Raw genomic sequence first — 23,255 nt, forward strand, 5'->3', positions numbered from 1 at the left:
GTTTAAAGCGCTCAAAAGATCTCTTACAAAAATCAGGTTTTTTTTTATTTTATTTTCGTAGTATAAAGATATGAATACATTTTTTGTTGAACAATGCTTTATGTTAAAAGATGCCTTCAAATATGGATACTACTTTAGTATAGACTTTTAATCATATTCTGAAAAAAAAATCCACAAAATCAGTTTATGCGAAACAGTTTTTTATCAACTCTACATTTCCCACCCAAGACATTACATCACGGACAACATTAAAAATTCTATATTTAGAATTTGGTATAAATACACTGTCAAAATAACAATCTCATAGAATATATTTAGCACATCAACACGAAACATGCATATATCTTATCCTTTTCTGATTAGCTGGTGACGATTTAATGTAGAAGGATGTCAAAATTTTGAAAATCTTGAAACAATTTACATGTTAACGACAAAAAAAATGTCTGGTGAAACAAAAACTGTGATCAAAGGAACTTCATCCAAATATGTGAAGCTAAATGTTGGTGGATCGCTCCACTACACTACTATTGGTACTTTGACAAAACAGGACACTATGCTTCGTGCTATGTTTAGTGGCAGGATGGAGGTGCTTACAGATTCAGAAGGTAAAAGAACTTTTTGAGTTTAACTGCTATACAATTAATATGATTTTAGTAAGAGACAGAGCTACATTTTACATTGTACATGTATTTGCACTCAATTAAGGACTTCATTGATATTACATGTACATTGCAAATTATATGTAGTTATATGGGTGATGTCTTAATACAAGACTTCATAAAATACAGGGTTTTAGCTAGGATTTTTTGGGGCATAAGTCACTTTTGTGTAAAGCACCAACGACATATTATGGGCAGCAGAAGTTTCTAAATAGTCAATAGTATCATAAACTTAAGACATAAACATGCTTAATATATTTGTCTTAAGTTTACAGATACAGACATAACAATATATACAATAAATGATACAACAAAATAACTTATTTTCTATATGCAAATACATGTTTGCTACATAATAAAATGAAATATTGCTATAAAAATAGATCTTTACTTCATGACAAAGCTTTGATGCATCCAGTCTAAAAATGGCTACTATTTGACAAAAGCTGCGATTATGGTATGACCTGACTAGATCATACATGGCCACTGTTACTAAAAATAGGGGTCAGATGGCAGTTTTTTGCAAATAACTCAAAAACCGTTGCCTTTAGCAAATTTCTGGCAGGGGTAATATTGTTCAGCATCATGAGATGGACCTATGCCAAAATTTTCAAAACAATTGGTCAACTGATGTAGGAGTGCCAGCCCCTGAAACCGTTTTTTTTTTTGTATTTTTGCATGTGCAACATGAAAACTGATTTATTCAATGGGTCATAGTTTTCTTTTCCTCGTTTGTCTAGCCGGACTTGACTTTTTACGAGCAACTCAGCGGGTGTTTCTAGAAAAGCAGAGGACACTTACCCTACTGGTGTACCTGGTCCATGCTCCCAGTTTTTAGTGGAGTCCGAGTTGCTCATTTACTTTTGTTACTTTGTATGTATGATTTTAGTTAGTTTATGTTCTTTGTTGTGTATGTCTGTTTCCATGTCTGGTCTTTGTCCCTGGATTACATTCTTTTAATTACCGCTATAACCTTGGTTCCCTTGATTACTCTTTGAAAATCTTCTCAAAATCTATTGCACAGAATTCAATGGAAGTTGGCATATATGTTCCTTAGGGTATCCAACACAAATTGATCGTTGGGATGGTTGATTCATAAAAAAACATGGCTGCTGTTACTAAAAATAGAACATAGGGGTCAGATGGCAGTTTTTTGTAAATAACTCAAAAACCGTTGCCTTTACCAAATTTCTGGCTCTGGTAATATTGTTCAGCATCATGAGAAGGACCTATGTCGAACTTTTCAAAATCATTCATTGGGTCTCACTAACCACCTCTAATGTTTCCATTACTTTACATGTTAAAAAAGTAATTTTCAAAGTCACACCAGGACAAATGACATCTTAAAGTTGCATACCATTGCGAAGCTTGGAAAATAAGGCTTCCAAAATCATTATGCTAATGGTACGATGATATTAGAAATTCTTCACAAAATTTACATGAATAAATAATACTGAAAATCCACATGTTTACCTGTTCTGCTAACTGACAGCATGGAGGCAAATTACTCACACATGTAAACAATATTCATACACTTTTGTAGTTAATTACATATATGATTTTAAAGTACATATTCTCAGCTTTATTTTGGCTACTTTTAATCATAATACACACAAAAAATGCACTTACAATGCATATGTCTAGGATCAGTGTGTTTTTGGTACTACATAGGGGGGTGGCCATTTGACCCGGAAGTGGTTAGTGAGACCTTGACTAATGTAGGAGTTATGACCCCTGAAACAGTTTTTTTGTTGTTTTTTTAAACATGTACAACTTTGAAAATCTTCTTCTCTAAAGCCATTTAAGATCATTGAATGAAAATAAGCATAATAGTTCTTTAGTGTATTGTTCTCAAAATGACTGTTGTGATTTTTAAACCGTGAATAGATATGGCTGCCTATACTAAAAATGGAACAAGACAGGTTTTTGAAAAAAAAAAAAATTGTTGCCTTTAGCAAAATATTGGTTCAGGTCATGAAATTGCTATGAAAAGCATGTCCTGCATTTGACTATTTAGTTGATTTTAACTTAACCTGTGTCATTCCTCAAGTTTTTCAAATAAGCAAATGGTTAACCAGGTGAGCGATTCAGGCTCTCTTGAGCCTCTAGTTTTGTACATGTCAATTAACTATGACAATGTGAGTTACTTTGGAATATACATGTAGCTTTTCTACAAATGCATTTCATGTTCTTGCAACCACCTTTACATTTACATGTACAAGCAAGGTATCCCTGACCACCAGTTTTTGATAATTTGTTAACAGCTTCACAAAGCGAGATTTGTCTGGAAGAACTTGTTAATATTTGAAACGCATCGTTTACTTCAAACTGATTGTGGTTAAGATAGCCTGTTAGCATACAAATGTATCAGCATGTGTTTTGACTCTGAATTATACTTATAATACTATGTTTTTTCTAGGATCAGTTGGTCCTGCATCAGCTGTGGTATTGAAATGATGATATTGCTTCTGACAGAAAGGTCATTCCAGGGATCTCCTTGGATCAAAATGAACACATGGCTCAGTCTTCGGTTGGACAAATTTTCATTGTGGCGTGTGTCCTTTCACACAAATAATACATTGCCAAAAAAAGTATGATAAGGTTGAATGAGACATACATTTGTATTTACATGTAATAACACAAGCTACATGTACAAGTACAACATAGAATTAACAATCAACAATGGTAAAGCATTCTGTCTGTATTGTCTAACTCAGTTATCCCAAGGTCAATTTTTCTGTTCCCCAGGCCTAACCATACATGTAGGTCCACAGCTCTAGAGAAATAAAAATCACTGGCAGATGTGGTCATTTTGTTGATACAGTGGATTCCACTTAATTGCATACCTGTTAATTGCATAGAAACTCAAAGAAACAAACATTTCCCATCTTATCCATGTACTAAATTCCCCTTTATTTGCATAACATAACACAAAATATTAGAAAATTCCTCTTAATAATAAATTGCATAAATATTTTTCAAAATTTACTAAAATAATGTAATGCGTAAAACAATAGATTGTTAGAGAAATACCTCAATTTTCTAAAGAACTTTATTTTAACAACAATATTTTCTCTTATCTTGGCAGGAATCTAATTAGACATGAAAAGGAATATGTCCCACTTAAACATTAATAATATGAGGTTATTTCCCCTTGAAATGATAATTTCTGTTCATTGCATATGCCTGTAAATTGCATATTTCTTTTTGACAAATATGTGATGCGATTAACAGGAATACACTGTACCATTAACAAGTTCTTTATAATTTAACCACAAGAACTTGGACAGTCATACGTCTTTTTGTCCAAATCTGTCATTAAACCATCTTTAAGAGTTTTTGGAAGTTGATCCATCACCTTTTCAAAAAAGTTAAGCAAATTGGATTGCTTTTCTGTGTCAGATACATGTATATGGGGAGATCATTGAGACATTGTTGTATAAATCTGAGATTGTCTTCCTCTCCAATCACATTGATCTTTGTCAAATTTAATTCAGTTCTTGATACTTTCTATATTTTATTAAATGAAAAGTTATCAAATTTTATTTATTTAAAAAAAAAAACGGAGAAATCATGTAGCTTATTTGAATCAATTTTGCCCACGGTGATAATCACCATTCTGACCGATCCAAGATTTGTTTACACATACGTTTCACTCCCAGACACATTAAACCCAGGAAATTAACAATCAAAGCATGGTAATATTGTTAGAATAAATCCATTAACGCAGTATTGATTTGCAATGCGTGACGTAAATTTGAATACATGGTGCACACCAAATGAACACATAGAGCTCATGGCGCTAAAAAAAACTGATGGGCAGCACCATGCAAACAGAGGACACGAAGAACCCTGTCATTCTACATGTATTTTTGTTTGGTGTTTCTTGTTAGTTTTTCTGCCTAAGTGTGTTGACCTGGAAGGTTCCGTTTTCTTGCAGTCTGAACAGGAGTACATGTATTTTCATTGGGGGGACAATTTCAGTGGTAGTAGTACTATTGTTCTGTTCCTCAGTTTGTACGCTATTCTGATCCGATGTTTCAAATGAGTTGTCACTGACAACATATTCATCATCATCAGTAGTAGTCTCAGTAGCCATTGTTTCATGATAGGTTTTATTGGCCTCAGTCAATCTACTGCCAGATCTTCCTAAGTTTCAAGATTTGGAAGCAATTTCTTCAGAAGGTTATACGACAACAGACTGTTTTTTGGCTCAGATTCAAACTGGGCGTTTTGTGGCGGCTAATCTGTTATCTTATAATAGGAATGATTTTTCAGAAATTGGACTAAATGTAGTCACAGTGTAGTGTAGTTGTCATTCATTCGGTAAGTTGTCATTTCTTTGATATTGGCATTTGCCCTTTCTACAGACCCTTGGGTTTGAGTATGTCTTGGTCATCCATGCACAATTACAAGCTCTACCCATAACGATATCAGTTCTGTAATGATATTGGCTGTAAATTCTCAACTGTTATCGCTCTGAAGAATATGCAGTGCCCCTATCGGCAGAAAGAATGTCAAGATGTGGGACCTCTGCAGATCTCTAAGACTAATATATAAAGGGTCTCAAAACACTGAATTTCATAAAATGATCTTGGTAATACTAATATATTATCCAATTAAAGTCATTGTCCCACACAGATGAAAAATCTACCAAATCAACCTGAGCTGTCAAATTTAAAGTCAGTGGATACCATTAGTATTGGTTTCATTAATAGTTAGGAAATCTCTGAACACTTTCGTCTTAAGATACATTGCTCAGAATTATTTCCAAAGATTCTGATTACACTACCCTAAAATTATAATTTTTCTACTCTTAACATTGAAGTCACTCATGTCCTCTACTGTGACTCCACTGTTACCCCACCAAAGTAAAAACCTGGATAAAATTGCTCCATTTCAATATTTTTTTCTGTCCTTTTCTGAAATGTTATTAAACTGCTAGAACCATTATACATACCATGGTGTAAAGACAGGAAAAGTTAATTACAAACAATTTTTGAAATGGTGAGTTCCTTGTTGGTTTTATGGATCCCTCCATGTCAATGTGGACAATCTTAATCAAAAAGTGCTTGTCCTCTATGGCCACACAATAGTTTTTTTTTTATACTTGTTTCCTTTGGTTTGTTATTTCTATTCTTTATGGGTAGATTTAAGAAATTCTAACTTGTAGGAGCATATAACTATTACTTAATCTTAGAGTGTCTATGATTATTGTGTTTGAGATATTATAACTGTTTTGCTGATGTAGTATCAGTTTCTGTAATCCTCAATTGAATAACATCATATATATTCATCAAGAGCCAATCTTGGTCAGTTTTCTCATCAACAGCTTTTGCATTCGAAACTTCTTGGTTTAGCCTGGTTGTGGTACTGTGATGTATTATTTCTAGAAAGTTCCAATATTTCTTTGAAAAATTTATGCTGCTGGTCAATCAATATCAGACCTAGCACAAACTAAATCCTCAGTTTTAACTCAATGACTACTTTATGAATGAAATTAATGTTTACCAAGAAAATACTAACAACACTTATGAGAAAGGTGTTAATAACTTGTACCCTGAAGTCTTTAAATTACTTACATGTTTTATTAGACTATCTGTACAAGTTGAAAGCAATTTTTTTTGCCAATTTTATTACAAATTATAATTTGTCCAAGCAAATTTTGGACAAATAGTAAGTTGCACTAAGTCAAAATTCGAATTACATGTATAATTAGTACATTTTTTTTTCATACAAATAACAATTTCTATGAAATGACAACTTGTACAAAACATATACATGTATAATTGAAATATTGTAAAAACCAGTAATAGGATGGTACACTTACATGGACTGCAGATAGAGTAGAACAAGTTAACAAAAATGTATTGCATCCTCTACCTCATTATTACACAGTTTACATACTGTTTTTCCATGTGTTGTATTTAAATATCAATCTTTTTCTATGTCTTAAGTATAAGATCCAATCCTAAATCTAGGTAATGAGAGATCAGTTAAATAATTTTCATATCTAAAAGTACAGGACAGAGTGTCATGCTCCATCCCAACTAGTCAGTCCCAAGGCCAGCCTCACTGTTGAAAGAAATAATGGTACTTTTACGCAGAGATACCAAAATATTAATTAATTACATGTTTTACTATTATTTTATGTACAAATAAAGCTTGAACTTGAACTTACCAAAGTCATTTTGAAAAAAAATTATGTGGACTTCATAAGATTACCTTGACGGGTGAGATGAATGGTCAATTATTTGCATTAAAATGTGTCATAACTTCATGCAAGGATGTATTTAGTTTTCTGTCTTTTTTTTTCTTTTACTTCATTGGACTTAACCATACATTTCTACACTGCATGTTGCTGTGTATTTCGACAACACACATATTTTTGGCAGGATTAATTGATTGATTGTTGGTGTTTAACGCCCAAGCAGCAATATTTCAGCCACAAAATGTGTATCCAGGTAATGAACATGAAATGGATTATAAAATGAACATGAAATAATCATGAAATGAAAAATGGGATGGGACACAAGGATAATAGGGTCTACAAATTTTGATTGCCACTGGAAATGGAGAGAGGTGGTAGGGTTAGGCAATTTAGCCTCCTGTGTTGGAGCGCAAAGGTTCCTTCTATTGAATTCCAAAGCAGGGTTTTTTAATGTGCAAAGAAAGTGGCACCTTTCCAGACACATTGCACCACTATGGTTTGCCATCAGGTTTTCCATATTATAGCCTGATGACCGCAGCAAATAGCATGCCAGGATACCCCATTCCACTACCTTGGGCACACAACCCAGTTACTCTGTGGGTAGACTGCCCTAGCCCCCGGCCAGGGTTCTGAGCACTATTAAGTTGCCTATTACAACAAGCTTAGCGCTTCTTTGGGCCAATTCTTTTGAAATCCGGACTTGGGGCTTTTGGCAGGAAATCAGTAAAAAATAGAATGTAATATTCCCTAAGTCTGAAAATAGTACCAAAGGTGTGAAGAAATAATATGGACTTTAGTCCTGATTTTAATAATAAAGATAGAACTCCATTTAGATAAAAACAGGCAATGTGTCACCTTCATGAGAATCATACTCGTACATATATTTTTGCGAGTAACTATGCCGGCCAACTGCCTTAAAATTGGCACTTTTCTAGCATCATAAATTTTAAGGCCAGAGTTGTTTAGTACATATACATGTACATGTACCTACTATTTTTTTATTCTAAATCCTAAATATACATGTACATGTACTAAAAGTTACAGACTAGAAATGTAGTTTAATAAAGAGGAATGCTCTTGGTCAAAAGCAGGTAAAATTTTCATCAATGGAGAACCCCTTGGTGTATATGTGTATGTTTTGGAAGGAATGTGTATGAAGAATTATTTTTCTTTCTAATTAAAAGAAAATCTTATTTTTGGTGTTAAATAGATGTATATAAAGAGGGGAGAAAAAACAGAATAAAAGCAGGTATTAAAGCTGTGTTAAAATATTTACCAATGAATAATTCATATAAACATAAACAGCATATAATACATTTTGTATATACACAGATTAATATTTAAAAAGTACTTAAATTTACAAAGTGAAGCATTTTGACACATGTCCTAATGGTGTCCTGTCACACAGGCTGAATACAGTGCTATCTAAAAATCGTGGGGAGAACACTGTACATGTACATGTATGTAAGAATAAGGGCAAAGGGTCTAGAAACAAGTATTTTACATTTTTCTGATTTCTTGACAATAGCTTGTTGATTTTTTTTTATTTTTGATGCAATATAAAAAAAATATATTACCAATCAGATTTCAGATATCTTTGATGGCTTTCGAACTAAAAAGTGCCAAAGTAGACCCCACCCAAAAATGTGTTATAAATACAAATGTAGCTGCAATTCAAGTTTCAATGTATTTTTTAGGTTGGATATTGATTGATAGAAGTGGTGTTCATTTTGGAGAAATTTTGAACTTCTTACGAGATGGGTCAGTGCCTCTTCCTGAAACCAGAAAAGAGTTATTAGAAGTATTACAAGAAGCAAAATATTATTTAGTTCAAGATTTAGTAAGAGTAATTGAAGCAGCTCTTAAACAAATGGATGCTGCAGTGGATCCTATATGTAAAGTACCGCTGATAACATCAAGTAGGGAGGAACAACATTTAGTCTCTAATACACAAAAGGTTAGTAAAGGACTTTAGACACAATTGTACATGTACAAAGATCTTCATTTATAATAAAGTATTTATTATTTACATGTATATTTAGTAAAAAATACAGGAGAGGAACATACTACACTAACATCTTTACAATTTTTCTATTACAAATTACTTGTATTTAAATGGTTTTATTTTATTGCTAGAGAAGCTACAATTTTATGTTCTACAATATGAATGTGTATGTAGTGTAATAAGCATAATATTTTCTATCCATGTTTCTTTCCGGTAAATTTACAAGTATAAATGTTTCAGTATTTTGAAGGCTTTATAATACAAATGTACATGTAGTACTGGTAAAATGTATCTAAAAAAGCAACTGATTTATTTTAACATAAAGATATGTGAATGCACCACAGTCAATGCCAGTTTGTACTTCATAATTACATGTACTTAGAATAAATTCATACCTTAGAATTGCAGGTACATTTTGTTTATTTTAAATCAACAGCTAGCAAACATCATAATGAACATACATTAGTCACACACAGATTTGCTATGATGCATATTGTTCCAAAACTGCACAATCGAAATATCCTGTCTATTCCCTACTTGCGGAGCTCGGGATGCAGCCATATTTTATCCTGTTTTTGCAGAGTTACCTCCCATAAGAGCAGGTGTAATTTCAAAGTCTCTCTAATTGATGTTCGGATTCGAGTGCAGAAAAAAAGAGATAACTCGAATGAAAATGGAATCCCCAGCAATCAAACACAATGGTGTTTCTAAAATTTACAGGGTGTTTCATTTTGTTGGTAGGTTACATAAGGATAATTTTCATTTGTATCCTGGGTAAAGAAAATTTATGGCAGGGTCAGTAGAACGAGAAATTCCCTTTTGACTTTCGAGATTTTCTAAAGTATCGTCGATATCGGATGGAAAACCTTACATGTTCCAAATAGACACCTGCTCCAAATGGAAATAAATGTTGACAAAATGTTTGTCAGCAGGTCAGGAAAACGGGTTAATTAAAACAAGAACATCTACATGTATACATTTTGTACTCACATGTTCAAAAATTTACATATACAATATGTACATGTACATTGTACAGGCAAAAATGTGAAGAGCTGTTCCTTGTCTGTCATTTAAATGACTTAGTCAGTTTATAATTTTTTATCATCTACATGTACATGTATATTTTGCTATCCTGCAAATAACAGTAATTTTTTATATGACTGCAATTGCTAGGCACCATGGCAGTGTTCTAGCTAGGATTTGAAAATAGAGGGAAATATCGGAGATGACTCTTTTATGCATAGAATTTTTTTCAGCCAAAAAGGGACACTGACCTTAGTTTTTGTTAAGATTTATGTTTGCATTTAGACAGAAATATCTTCCATCATTTTTTTTTCTTTTCTTGTATGTTTGTATCCTTGTTGTATACCTGCCAACTTTTCAAAATGAAGGTGGGACAATATATAAATGAACAGTGTTGTGTTATATTTTGCAAACTGAATAAGTTTTACTGCATTAATATCAAGGGTCCGGAAATTTTGACAGCCCACGCCGGACAATTTAACTAACTTCAGTAGACGTTTTTGTCAGTCTTTTACATGCTCAGATTGAAAAAAAAGTTTGTATGTAGTTATTTTAAGATAGATATTGGAAAGTGTGTTATTTCATCACATACTCTGTCTTTTACAAAATATCAGAGCTAGTGAACGACCACACGTGGATGTCTAACATGTAAACAAAATATCGTATCTCTCGGACTTTTTAATCACATAGACAAATAGCCGAAAACTTCCCAGTGATAAAAAAATGATTATTTATAAAAGAAAATCGCAAACACATTTTATATATTGATTTTGATTAATGGTCTGCTGACTTCTGTGTTAAAACGATTCAGTCGACGAATTCATAATTACAAACTACGACTGATTCGTAGTTTCAGATCCATGTACTTTCGTTACCTCTGAAAGATCGGCGCGAAAATGGTGAACTTGCCTATCTTTTTTCTTAATTAATCAACTAATAAATGTATGAAGATTCTCGGAGTAACTTCAATTAATTCCTGTACGCATTGGGGTTGCACATGTACCGTTAATTGAATTATGAGATCAACTAATCAGTTACAGGTAAATCACAGTCACAGGTGGCTGCACATTGGCTAAAATTGACACAGCCGTCAATTAATTTCCAATAAACAATTAAGAGACTGGTAGACAGGATGTTTATACACTAATAAAACCACGCAGACTGTAATTGATAAGGGCTGGACATTATTATGTCCGATATTGGAAAATTGTAGTCGGATGTTTGCAGAATTTGTCGGTCAATGACCGGCATTTTTCACCGTTTCCGGATCCATGATTAATATACATATATGCATGACACCTTTATTATATTAAAAGACGTCTCTCAGTTAACAATGTGCTTTGTGAAAACGTACACATAGTTTAAACATGGTAAAAAGAAATGAATAAGTCATCAAAGAATTACTAAAGCTCGAACATGTACATGTATTATTTCTTAACAGGAATGATAACTTCGCTGTTGGATTGAAGCAGTAATTAGTGATAAAGGGCAGGTGATTCTTTACATTTATGACATACTATGAGATGTAATGTTACATGAAATATAACAAATATTCAATATTGCTCCAATTAAATTACAAAATAGTATCTAATCAAAAGGAATATTATTTCCTATAACTACATGTATTGCAATCGTAATTTTTTGAAAATGTCCTATACTGTTGAAGATATAGAAAGTTTTATAACATATTGAAATTATGTGGGAGGTGACATTTTTTAAAAAACAAACAAGTGCAACATGCAATTGTTTACACCTGTGGTTCTGCAAAATTTAGACCTGTTTAGAACTCGAAAATATTTGTGAAATTAATTGTGCAGTAGAAATTAATTATTAACCAATGATTGGCTGTCCATAAAAGGGTGATAGATCTAATCGGGATCCATTTCCTATTTGTCAGTCATCATTGGATAGCTCTGATCAGCTGGTTGGTCAGTAATAATTACCTGAGGTTTACTTGAAGGTAAATTATGACAGGATGTAGTTATAAATGAAAATGACTTTTCTTATTTGCATTGGAGTAATTTAATAACAAGGGTGTAAACTTAAAAGGACATTCAGATAACTGTAAATGGACACTAAGGAGGTACTTAATAGGGGCAGAGGGGCGTAGGTGATAGTGGTGGGCACCCTTCCGTTTTGCCCTAGCTAGGACACTGCATGGTGTTGACATCGTCATTGTAAACATTTGTCTTCTGGACAAGAGCATTATTTTATAAATCTGTACTGCAAGGTGCCATTTCACAAAAAGAAGGCTGGTATTGATTTTGGTGTGGTAAATTAAATTGTTTTATTAATTGGAGGCCAGAAATAGAACAATTAACCAATTTCCCGACAATAACTTGACTATAAGTGAAATGATCTCTGAAATTGTACAACAAGGTGCCATATGACAAAAGGAAAACTGGGATTGATTTATGCCAAAACTTTTTTATATCTGTAGTCATTTCAAAGTGCACACTGCAAAGCATTTTATTGATAGTGTTTTGCCTTACATAGTTAATATACAATGTGGTTAGACGCATGCATGAAGCATGTAAATGCATATTCAGATAATTGTTTCATTACATGTGTATGTATGCTGATCCTTTTGGTGGTACAGTGTATGATATTAAGTTGTGTTTGTATTTTCTGTTACTGGAGCACAAGGGGAGCTCTTAGGCAGTATATAAATTTATTATATCCCTTATCCAAATGATAAGGGGTATACTGTTTTACCCTTGTCCATGTTTCCATGTGTCTGTTTCTGTTTTACCTTAACATTTTTTTCATCACAGTTTTCTCATCAACTACTCATCACAGAGGTTTTAAATTTTTCACACATTCTTTCTGTAGGTATGCCATTTGGTGGGATTCATTTCTGGAAAAAATTGACAACTTACTGTTTACTGAGGACTTTGTTCATTTTCCTTATATCATGATTGAAAGTGGAGGTATCACTAGTTAGTCATCGCTCACTGATTTCTTGTTTTACAAGTAATTTTATCATGATTATTTCTATTTACAGCCAGTTGTAAAGTTGATATGTAATAGACACAATAATAAGTACTCTTATACAAGGTATGTATTCTACTAATAATACATTCATATGTGTATCACATACATGATAAAATGGCCACAAAAAAATTGTTCTCTCATAATGGTGTCATACCATGGAAGGAAGTCTGGGGGTTGACTTTGGGGGATGTTACTTGAACTGTAAGGGAATTACGGGCGGAACTGTTAAGGAATGAGGGGTCAAAAACAAGCATTTTCCTAATACCCACACAATAACTTGAGTAATAGTAAGTAGATCTCTGAATGTCATGCCACAAAAGGAATTTTTAAATTGTATCAAGTTCGAAGGTTGTGTCCACACTAGTCCAAAGACTTCATGTTTTGACCTCTGTAATCATATGAAGCTGTCCACTGCGAAGCATTTTATTGAGATTGTTGTAGTTTCCAAAATGTAAAAAAAAATCTTGATTGGTTAAAGGATCAGTTTTTAGCTCACCTGGCAGAAGGCCATGTGAGCTATTGCCATCACTTGGCGTCCGTCATTGTCAACAATTTTTCAAAACTCTTCTCCTTTGACACTACTTGAACAACTTGAACCAAACTTGGTATAAATGTTTCTTGGGGTATCCTGCATAGAACTGATGTGGGGATTTTTTATCTGTCTCCAAAACCATTAGGTTTAGCTAAATTCTGACATGGGTAAAAGTGTTCAGCATGATGAGATCTATCTGGTCAAATTTTCATTTTAATCCGTCAAGCCATGTTGGAGTTATTTCCTTTTTCAACATTTTTTGCTATTTTTTATGTTATTTCTTTCAAAAATCTTCTCCTCTGACACTACATGACGAATTTGAACCAAACTTGGTATGAATGTTCCTTGGGCATAGAACTGATGTGGGAATTTTTGATCTGTTGAAAAACATGGCCACTGTTACTAAAAATAAAACATAGGCTCAGACAGTAGTTTTTCGCATATAATATCCCCATAACCATTAAGGTTAGCCAAATTCTATCAATAGCTGAAATGATCCATATTATTAGGACCACAAAAGTCTTCAGAGAAAAAATTTGTCAGAGGATTCCTTGTAAGAGTTATTGCTCTTGAAAAGGGAAAAATGACAGGTTTTTTTTTACAGTTTTCAGCTATCTTGAAAACTATAATAGATAGAAATTCTTCTTAAATTTACTGCCCTTGAAAGACAAAATTTAACCAGGTGAGCAATTCAGGCTCCTGGGAGCCTTTTGTTTTCATTCTGATATTTACATGTAAAAGGAACTAAACTGATATGATTGTGGTGTCCATTCTTCATGTGTCCTTTCTGTACTATTCAGTGTTTGCAAATTGTTTAAACCATGGGGCAGATTATTATTATTATTTGGTATGTGTACTGGTATGTAACACTGGCCTTATAATTTTCATTACACAAGTTTATCCTTTGCTGTGTATGAGTTTTTATCACTTGATTTTTTTACCCAATATGATACATTTTGTAGTTCAAACAAGAATATTTACTTCTTAATTTCATTGTTTTGTAACCAAATGTTCCTTTTTTTTATCTAGTAATTCAGATGACAATTTACTGAAGAATTTAGAGTTGTTTGACAAGTTGTCTCTAAGATTTAACAGAAGAGTTTTATTCATCAAAGATGTTATAGGAAGTAATGAAATATGTTGCTGGTTTTTCTTTGGACATGGAACAAAGATTGCAGAAGTTTGTTGTACCTCAATAGTGTATGGGTCAGATAAGAAAAATACTAAGGTACAGTAATGAATTTGTCATCTAACTTCTACACAATATACTTCTATTGTTTGTTATTGGAAGAGTTTAACTTGTTGCAATGTTATCAAAATGTATTGAAGGCATACATCACAAAAAGGTACAATTGTAGGAAGTACACAAATGTAAGAAATGATACATTACATGTACATTTTGTACATACAATGAGTAAAACTATTTGAACCCACATCAAGTAAAACAAGAGTCTCTTGAAGAGCCTGAATTGCTCATCTGACATGCCATACTCTATTAACTAAGTAAGTAAAGGTATCATGCTTTGTTACCATGTTTGACAAAAAATTGCTGAAAAAGAGCATATATTGATGAATGCTTTAAGTTCACAAGTGTACCTACACTACACTCAGGGACTTCTGTTTCTCTAACACTTAAGTTGGTGTTTTAAATCTATGTTAGTCGGTGAAACAGCATGTCACTAGGATTTTTTCACGGTGGAATGTGAGTGTTAAAACTAACCCATCTGGGACACTGTATTTTCCAGTTGTTAATTGAGTACAGAGGATCACCGACCTGGGTATGAAATTAACCCAGGTGAAGTTAATCTCGTTGATCTTCACTAACAATATGGACATTAGTACCCGAGCTCCCAAGTCACTGACATCCAAAATTCATTGGGGACCTCTGAAAATCACAACAGGGGTGTCCGGGGGACTTGTGAAAATTTTTAAATTATTCAATCACCAGAATCTATACTATTAACATGAGTCAATATTTGATTTGTCCAGCTTTAATCCAAATCATCCACACAAATATAAAACAGCAGTTGAGACAATTAGCACATGGTATTAGCAATTGACAAATTTTACGTGAAAATGGTAAAAATAGACATTTGTCGTTGATACATACTTCATAACTGTCCTGTATTGAGTTATAACTAATTGCAGTCCATTTGATGACCAGACACACATCGCAGACATTGTAAACAAAGTGTTCATTTGAATTTTTGTAAATAGACAACTATTTATTTGCAAGGTTTGTCAAGGGATTATTTTTATATGGGAGTAAACATCGGTCGGCATCAATGAAAGTTGGAAAGCGTTTAACAAAACTTATCATTTAAATAAAGATATATTTAGGTTGTATTTGAAAGGTATAAGAAATGTCTCAGAGTTAACTTGAAGCATTTTTAGCGGTTGAAAACGATTGGCTGATTGAGGTTGTTGTATTATCCTCATTTGGACAACAAATTTTAACTTATTATTATTACTGACGTACTTATGAAGGGCTTCTACTTTACAATTCTTATGTACACATTATCTTGGGACCTGTTATTAGTTCCTTTTATTTCTGGAAAAGCTGTTCAATTATTAAAACTATCAGAAACTAAAAGCGGTTGAAAACAATTGGCTGATTGAGGTTGTCGTATCATCCTCATTTGGACAACAAATTTTAACTTACAATTATTACTTTTTCAAAAATTTTCAAAACAATTGGTCAACTGATGTAGGAGTTACTGCCCCTGAAAGTTTTTCTTTTTTGCATTTTTTGCATGTGCAACTTTGAAAATCTTCTTCTCAATATCCATTGCACAGAATTCAATGAATGTTGGCATTTATGTTCCTTAGGGTATCCCACACAAAATGATCGTTGGGATTGTTGATTCATGAAAAAACATGACCGCCATTACGAAAAATAGAACATAGAGGTCAGATGGCAGTTTTTTGCAAAAACTCAAAAACCGTTGCCTTTACCAAATTTCTGGCTTGGGTAAAATTGTTAAGTATCATGAGATGGACCTATGCCAAAATTTTCAAAACCATTCATTGACTAATGTAGGAGTTACGACCCCTGAAACAGTTTTTTTGTTGTTTTTTTTTTTTTCACATGTACAACTTTGAAAATCTTCTTCTCTAAAACCATTTAAGGTCATTGAATGAAAATAAGCATAATTGGTCTTTAGTGTATTGTTCTCAAAATGACTGTTGTGATTTTTAAACCGTGAATAGATATGGCTGCCTATACTAAAAATGGAACTTGGGGGTCATAAGACAGGTTTTTGAAAAAAAATCGAAAATTGTTGCCTTTAGCAAAATTCTGGTTCAGGTCATGAAAATGCTATGAAAAACATTTCCTGCATTTGACAATTTAGTTGATTTTAACTTAGCCTGTCTCATTCCTCAAGTTTTTCAAATAAGCAAATGGTTAACCAGGTGAGCGATTCAGGCTTTTTCAGCCTCTAGTTTCACCATTACATGGCAAAGTATCACTTAAGGTTCTGCTAAACTCAAAATCTAGAACTTGAATTGTCAAGATAATTTTAGTCAAGAAATGCAATTATTATGTTCTTGAAAACTTTGTTTAATGCTTCTTTATACAGTATTCTATATACAATGTATATGCATGTTTCCTTTCTTCACAAAACATGTGACTACGGACATATTTTGCTATCAACAGAAGTGTAAACATCAAATTTAAAAATAACTGTACAGATTTACCAGAACAGATTTTTGTTTGGAAATGCAAATATGCTGTAGCCTAAATATATATTGTAGTGCAAGCTAGCAATAATTCGTGACAATTTGCCAGATTTCAATGAAAATTTTAATATTTTATGGGGTTTTTTTTGTTGTTGGTATTTAGCTGGATCATGGCATAAAATACATTTTTTTGTATCTCAATTCGTCTAAATGTAAAGAAATGGCAATTTTTTCAAGCAAATTAATGCTAGCTTGCACTGCATAATACATTTTGGAACAGGAGTATATGGTTTTCATTGTTTTTTTACATTTAGATTTATTCTGAAATGTATTGTTTCCACCTTTTTAGCTCACCTGGTCAAAGGCCATGTTAGCTATTGCCATCACTTGGCGTCCGTCATCATCATTAACAACTATACAAAACTCTTTTCCTCTGAAACTACTTGACCAATTGAAACCAAACTTGGTTTGAATGTTCCTTGGGGTATCCTGCATAGAACTGATGTGGGAATTTTTGATTCATCTAAAAAACATGGCCGTCATTACTAAAAATAGAAAATAGGGGTCAGACAGTAGTTTTTCACTTATATTTTCAAACCGTTAGGTTTAGATAAATTCTGACATAGTAAAAGTGTTCAGCATGAAGAGATCTATCTGTGGTTAAAATTTGGCGAAAATCAGTTTACCCATGTTGGAGTTATTGCCCTTTTTGGACGTTTTTTCTGTTTATGATGTTATTACTTTAATAAATCTCCTCCTCAGAAACTGCTCTACAGAATGCAGTGAAAGTTGTCATTTTTGTTTTATAGGGTATCCTTAACAAAATGACCATTTGGATTTTTGATCAGTTAAAAAACATGGCCGCCGTTACTAAAAATATAACATAGGGATCAGACAATAGTTTTTCGCAGATATCTCCAAAACCGATAGGTTTAGCCAAATTCTTTCAATAGCTGAAATGATCCTTATCTTTAGGATTACAAAAGTCTTCAGGCATAAAATTTGTCAGACGTTTTCTTATAAGAGTTATTGCCCTTGACAGGGTAAAATGACAGGTTTTTTTTACATTTTTCAACCAATGTCTCGAAAACTATGATAGATTTAAATTTTCATTTGCTGAAATGACCCTTATGATAAGTCCTATCAAAGTTTTCTTGAGTCAAAATTGTTGGACAACTTCTTGTTTAATTTATTGCCCTTGAAAGGCAAAATTCAACCAGGTGAGCAATTCAGGCTCCTGGGAGCCTCTTGTTCACATGTTAATCTCCTTCTCTAAAACCTTTTAAGATTATTTAATGAAATAAGCATTTGTTCTTTAGTGTATTGTGCTCTAAATGATTGTTGTGATTTTTAATCTGTAAATAGATATGACTGCCTGTACTAAAAATGGAACATAGAGGTCAGAAGACAGTTATTTTAAAATAATTCAAAAATTGTTGCCTTTAGCAAATTCTGGTTCAGGTCATAAAAATGCTGTTAAAATCATTTCTTGCATTTGACAATTCAGTTGATTTTAACTTAGCCTGTCTCATTCATCAAGTTTTCAAATAAGCAAATAGTTAACCATATGAGTGATTCAGGCTCTCTTTGGCCTGTAGTTTGTCTTTTGGTGTGGGCTTTTGTTATTTGACATGTTGATAGATCACCTAAATCAAATTCATATGTATGACTTAATTGCAAAAACAGTGCCCTCAGAGATGGATTCCATCTCATTGACTTCTAGTTTTTTGCAGGATTCTAGTTTTGGCATATTTTAGGGGTCATTTTAAAAAATGCCAAAATAAATTGCACTTAATATTTAGTATTTAGTGCACTGCTAATCATCTGCCAAAATTAGAAATGCAAAAATTTTCCGTATACCTTTTTGCTTGAAAATTGAAAAATTTTACACCTGCCATACAGAAATATGTGTAAAAGTGCAACTTCTCCTTAGCCACTAAATTGATTTTAATTTGAACTTATAGGAAGGTTAGGCATCATATGCAGATGATAAATATTGCCTGAGACCTGCTAAGGAAGATAATCTTAAGTGTTTATATGTTAAAACCTAGAAATTGTAACTTCTCCTAAACCACTCAATGGGTTTTGATGGTACTTTAAATGAAGATAGGGTAGCTGATGTAGCTGTTCATGAAGGAAGATCATTTTTGTTCAATGCCTGGAAAGAGAAATGATTCAGATTGATGGTTTAGCATGATGTACATCCTATGGGGATATTCTTTTGGTGTACTTGCTCGCAGTAAATTTTAAATCATTTATCCATAGAAAAAACTTCTTGTACTAGTATATGTGTACAATTTTTAAAATACAATTTTAGGTTGAGTTTCCTGAAGCACGAATTTATGAAGAGACTCTGAATGTATTACTCTATGAGAACAGAGACAAAGGACCAGATCAAGAACTGATGCAGGCAACTAGAGGGTACACAGTAGGAGTAAATGGATACCAGAGTGATGAGGAGGTGGACGAAAAAGAAAGACGAGGAAGAAGAAAATGAATATAAAATATGATCGTTAACTAACTGTTCAGCTGCTTCTGTGATTTTATTTTGTTTAAGAGGAGAGACCCACATATTCATGACCGTTTTTTCCTTGAGGTGTTTTTTTAGTAACTTATCTTATTATATTTATATCAGCAAAAACTGTGTTAGGAAGAAAAAAGAGGGCTGTTTTTTTCTCTCTCTCTCTCTCTCTAAGATTTATTTTATGAAACCTTCTTTTTGGAATACATGTTTTTAATGATAGTTTAACTAAGGTTAATTTCTTTCTAAGATTCATGATGATAAATAGCACACATGTCTTGTTGAGTTCAGAGATGTTTACTCATCTGGATTTTCTGTATTTCTATGAATTTGACTGCAAATCACGCTCTATTGATTGTGAATATCTCCATAGTATCTATGTAAACTTTCAGAAAGTTCAGGATTTTATGGATTATTTCCATAAGAATATGGTGGACAATATGGATTGTCGTCTAGTATTATAAACAGGTCTGTGAGTTTCTTGCATATGGGGATTATGGAATCATTATCATTTTGTAATACTTCTATAAACTATAGAACGAGGCATTTGTAGATTTTCATTTGATAACCTCTAAATGAAATTCTTCAATAAGGTTCCTTATCACAAAGAGAATTTCTGATTTGTTTTTGGGCTGTTACTTTACAGTTCTTGGTTCATAAGTAGCAAAAATAAGCATTTTTATTGAATTGCCTATTTCTTGACCAATTGTGAATTTTTAATAAAGTCTTTTGTGTAAATCTGGCTAAATGTATATATTAATGGAAATGGTTTTTATTTTTTAATTCTGATTAATAAACAAGAAGCTCCTTTTGGTTTCCATATTCATAGAACACAATCAAATTAAAATTAGAGTTTACACTTGCTCCCTGTTTATTGATGTTTTGCTCAAATTGTTCAATAATTAAGAGCCAAAAAACTAGCATAGATATATTTTTATTATCCTGCAACATTAATTGTGCAAAAAGGAATAACTTTTTTCGACATGGTATAATTTGTTAGATAGTCTTTAGCTGGCTTGACTTTTACAAGTAAATGTAACTAGTCCGTATTATTTGATATTTGAAATACTAATGAATTAATCCAAAAATGGAAGGTAAACCTCATATACATATATTTATACCCCACTCAATGACTGGGTGGCACCTTGTCTGTCAGTCATTCTGTCTGTCCAAATTTCATCCCAATTATCTCAGTTACCAGTGGGTGGGTTGATATCATTTTTTTCGTGTGTCATTATATAGATGAGGCATAAATGATTCTAGAGAAAGTTTCTGTCACAAAAATCTCAGCTCCCAATGTATGGGTTGATTTAAAATTTAGTGTATGGTTTTTTTATAGATAGTCATATGTTGTACACAGGCAAAAATGAGTCATGTTAACTTAACGTTACATTAACACTAATTTAACGTTAATGGAGCATTACGGCTAAATTAACATTAATTACCACTGAACTTTTAATTGTTAATTTAATGTTAAAATTTAAGAGATATCTAAGGTTATCGTATTCAATGTCAATGCCTGATGTTGGGGTTATTGCTGTTTATTTAAGTGATGTTTAAGTAGCTGTCCTAAAGAAATTGTCAATAATTTAATATTTACAACACTTCAGTAGTGTTAACTCAAAGGAGGCAAGTTAAAAAAGAAAAAAAGGTTTTAAGACAAGATTGACTTTAATTTAAGTATTTGATCATTTAAATGATTCTGCATACTGTGACTAATCAGGATTAAAAAAATTACTGTAACTAGCCTTCAAACAGTACAAATCATCCATGTCTTTGCTTTACTGATACACTGATATTCAATACATTTATATACATATAGTTATTCCTGCCCTGAAGTTACCAATCTCGGATTGGTGGTTGGATTATTACCAACACTCACATTGTCCTGAGGAAATTCTCTGCATGTCTGGGTTTCTTTATATTAATGCCACACATAATGATCTAAAAAGAAAAAAAAAAAAGGTTTTATTGGAGTTTGGAAGTTTAAACAATTACAAAATGTATGAATAAGATCACTATCAACACAGACTATAACCAACATGCTCACTTTGAGTCCATTAGGTACAACTTCAACTGGGGTAACGTACATTTTTGCTGGCTGTTGCTTCTGTGAGTGATTTATAATCTTTGAGCATAAAAAAAATAATGATTCAAAAATTACATGTAGATACATGAGAAAAAATTGTTTACAGTATATAAATATATCTAGTACCAGTTTCAACTATAATTTATTTGTTCATTTCCTCAGTACTACAGCAGGCAGTATAGATAACTTCAGGGAATATATTAGGTAAGAACCTTAGATATCATGCTCACAATACCCCACACACCCACATTTGCAATCAATTTTTTTTCTCAATATTTTGTGTTATGACTGGTGTTGCAATTGGCAAGGAGTTAAATATTAAATATTGTTTAATATAAAAATCCTTGCAATCAGTAAGTAAAGAAAATAATGACCTTAATGGCTACATGTTTGAATCTATTCCCAGGGTGGATCCAGGTAATGGAGGGAAAGCAAGCTATGATTTGTTCATTTTGGTCCATAGTTTGCATGACATGAACAAAATTTTCCAATACTCGGATCCATTCATTGTGAAAAACAGCATATGAACAGGAACAGAATTGATCCAAGCTGCAATTTCTGGAATTAAGCTAAAATTAAATTGAACTCAGAAAGTTCAAACAACCTTCTCATCATTAATGTTTTTTTTTAACTGTCACATGCAGAAGTTTTTCACAATACTACGTGTAACTCTCTTCTATTCTATATGATATTCATGTACTTATGTAAGTTAAACTTTAATAACAAATTTCCTGGAATTAAGTTCTCTTTAATGTCTGTTGATTTTGTTTAACTTTATCATTCAATTAAATATAAAACTTTTCTTCATCTGTTTTTATATATTGTGTACATGTGTTAATAGTTCAACTGAATTATGGCCCCCTTATCACAGAAATTTGATGGTTAATACATGTATTGAATATACTGCATAACTAATGTTCAATGTGAACAGCAGAAATGACTACCATATTGTTTAAGGTGATATACCGACACTTGATATAATGCTGTGTTTAATAACATCCTGATAATGTAACATTTATTTGTGAATATTAAGTTAATGTTAATAACTTCATGTTAAAATAATGTTAATGTTTAATTAATTTAATGTTAAAATTTACCGTTAAATCAATGTTAAATTTAGTTAAACTGATCCAATTTGGATCATAATGGCAAAAAAATATTTTATTTCCATTTTACTCCCAGAATCTCAATGTACAGGAAATTACACTATAGATTTTTTACCCTGGAAGAAATTCCATTTTCTTCACACTTAATTAGCTTTGGGAATTAACGTTAAGTTAATGTTAACAGCTTAATGTTAGAAAGTGTTAATTCTAAATGTTAATGTAGCTTTAAATTGTTCAAATATTTAGTTAATGTTAAGTTAAGGTGTCTCATTTTTGCCTGTGTAGGTCATTTTGGTTCCTCTTTGATATCAACTTTCAGTTGGTTGTTGTTTTTCAGTAGTTCATAGCAGTCATTGCCAGTATTCCCCGAGCCCACTCACTGAGTTGGTGGTATATTGGAACCATGTCATTTCTGTCTGTTATTTATCACAAAC

General features: G+C 32.5%; 1 protein-coding gene across 1 annotated transcript; it reads left to right on the forward strand.

Moving 5' to 3' along the window:
• Positions 1-305: 305 nt before the first annotated feature.
• On the forward strand, positions 306-22,517 carry LOC148606886 (BTB/POZ domain-containing adapter for CUL3-mediated RhoA degradation protein 3-like). Its single transcript, XM_088546923.1, has 5 exons — positions 306-605; positions 8,568-8,827; positions 12,903-12,955; positions 14,454-14,652; positions 19,423-22,517. The coding sequence occupies exons 1-5, from the start codon at positions 422-424 to the stop codon at positions 19,600-19,602; spliced, it is 876 nt and encodes a 291-aa protein (XP_088403049.1). The 5' UTR covers positions 306-421; the 3' UTR covers positions 19,603-22,517.
• Positions 22,518-23,255: the final 738 nt, after the last annotated feature.

Source organism: Perna viridis, chromosome 9, assembly GCF_037379345.1.
Source record: "Perna viridis isolate PV_CMFRI_1.1 ecotype Kerala chromosome 9, ASM3737934v1, whole genome shotgun sequence".
NCBI classification, from domain to species: Eukaryota; Metazoa; Mollusca; class Bivalvia; order Mytilida; family Mytilidae; genus Perna; species Perna viridis.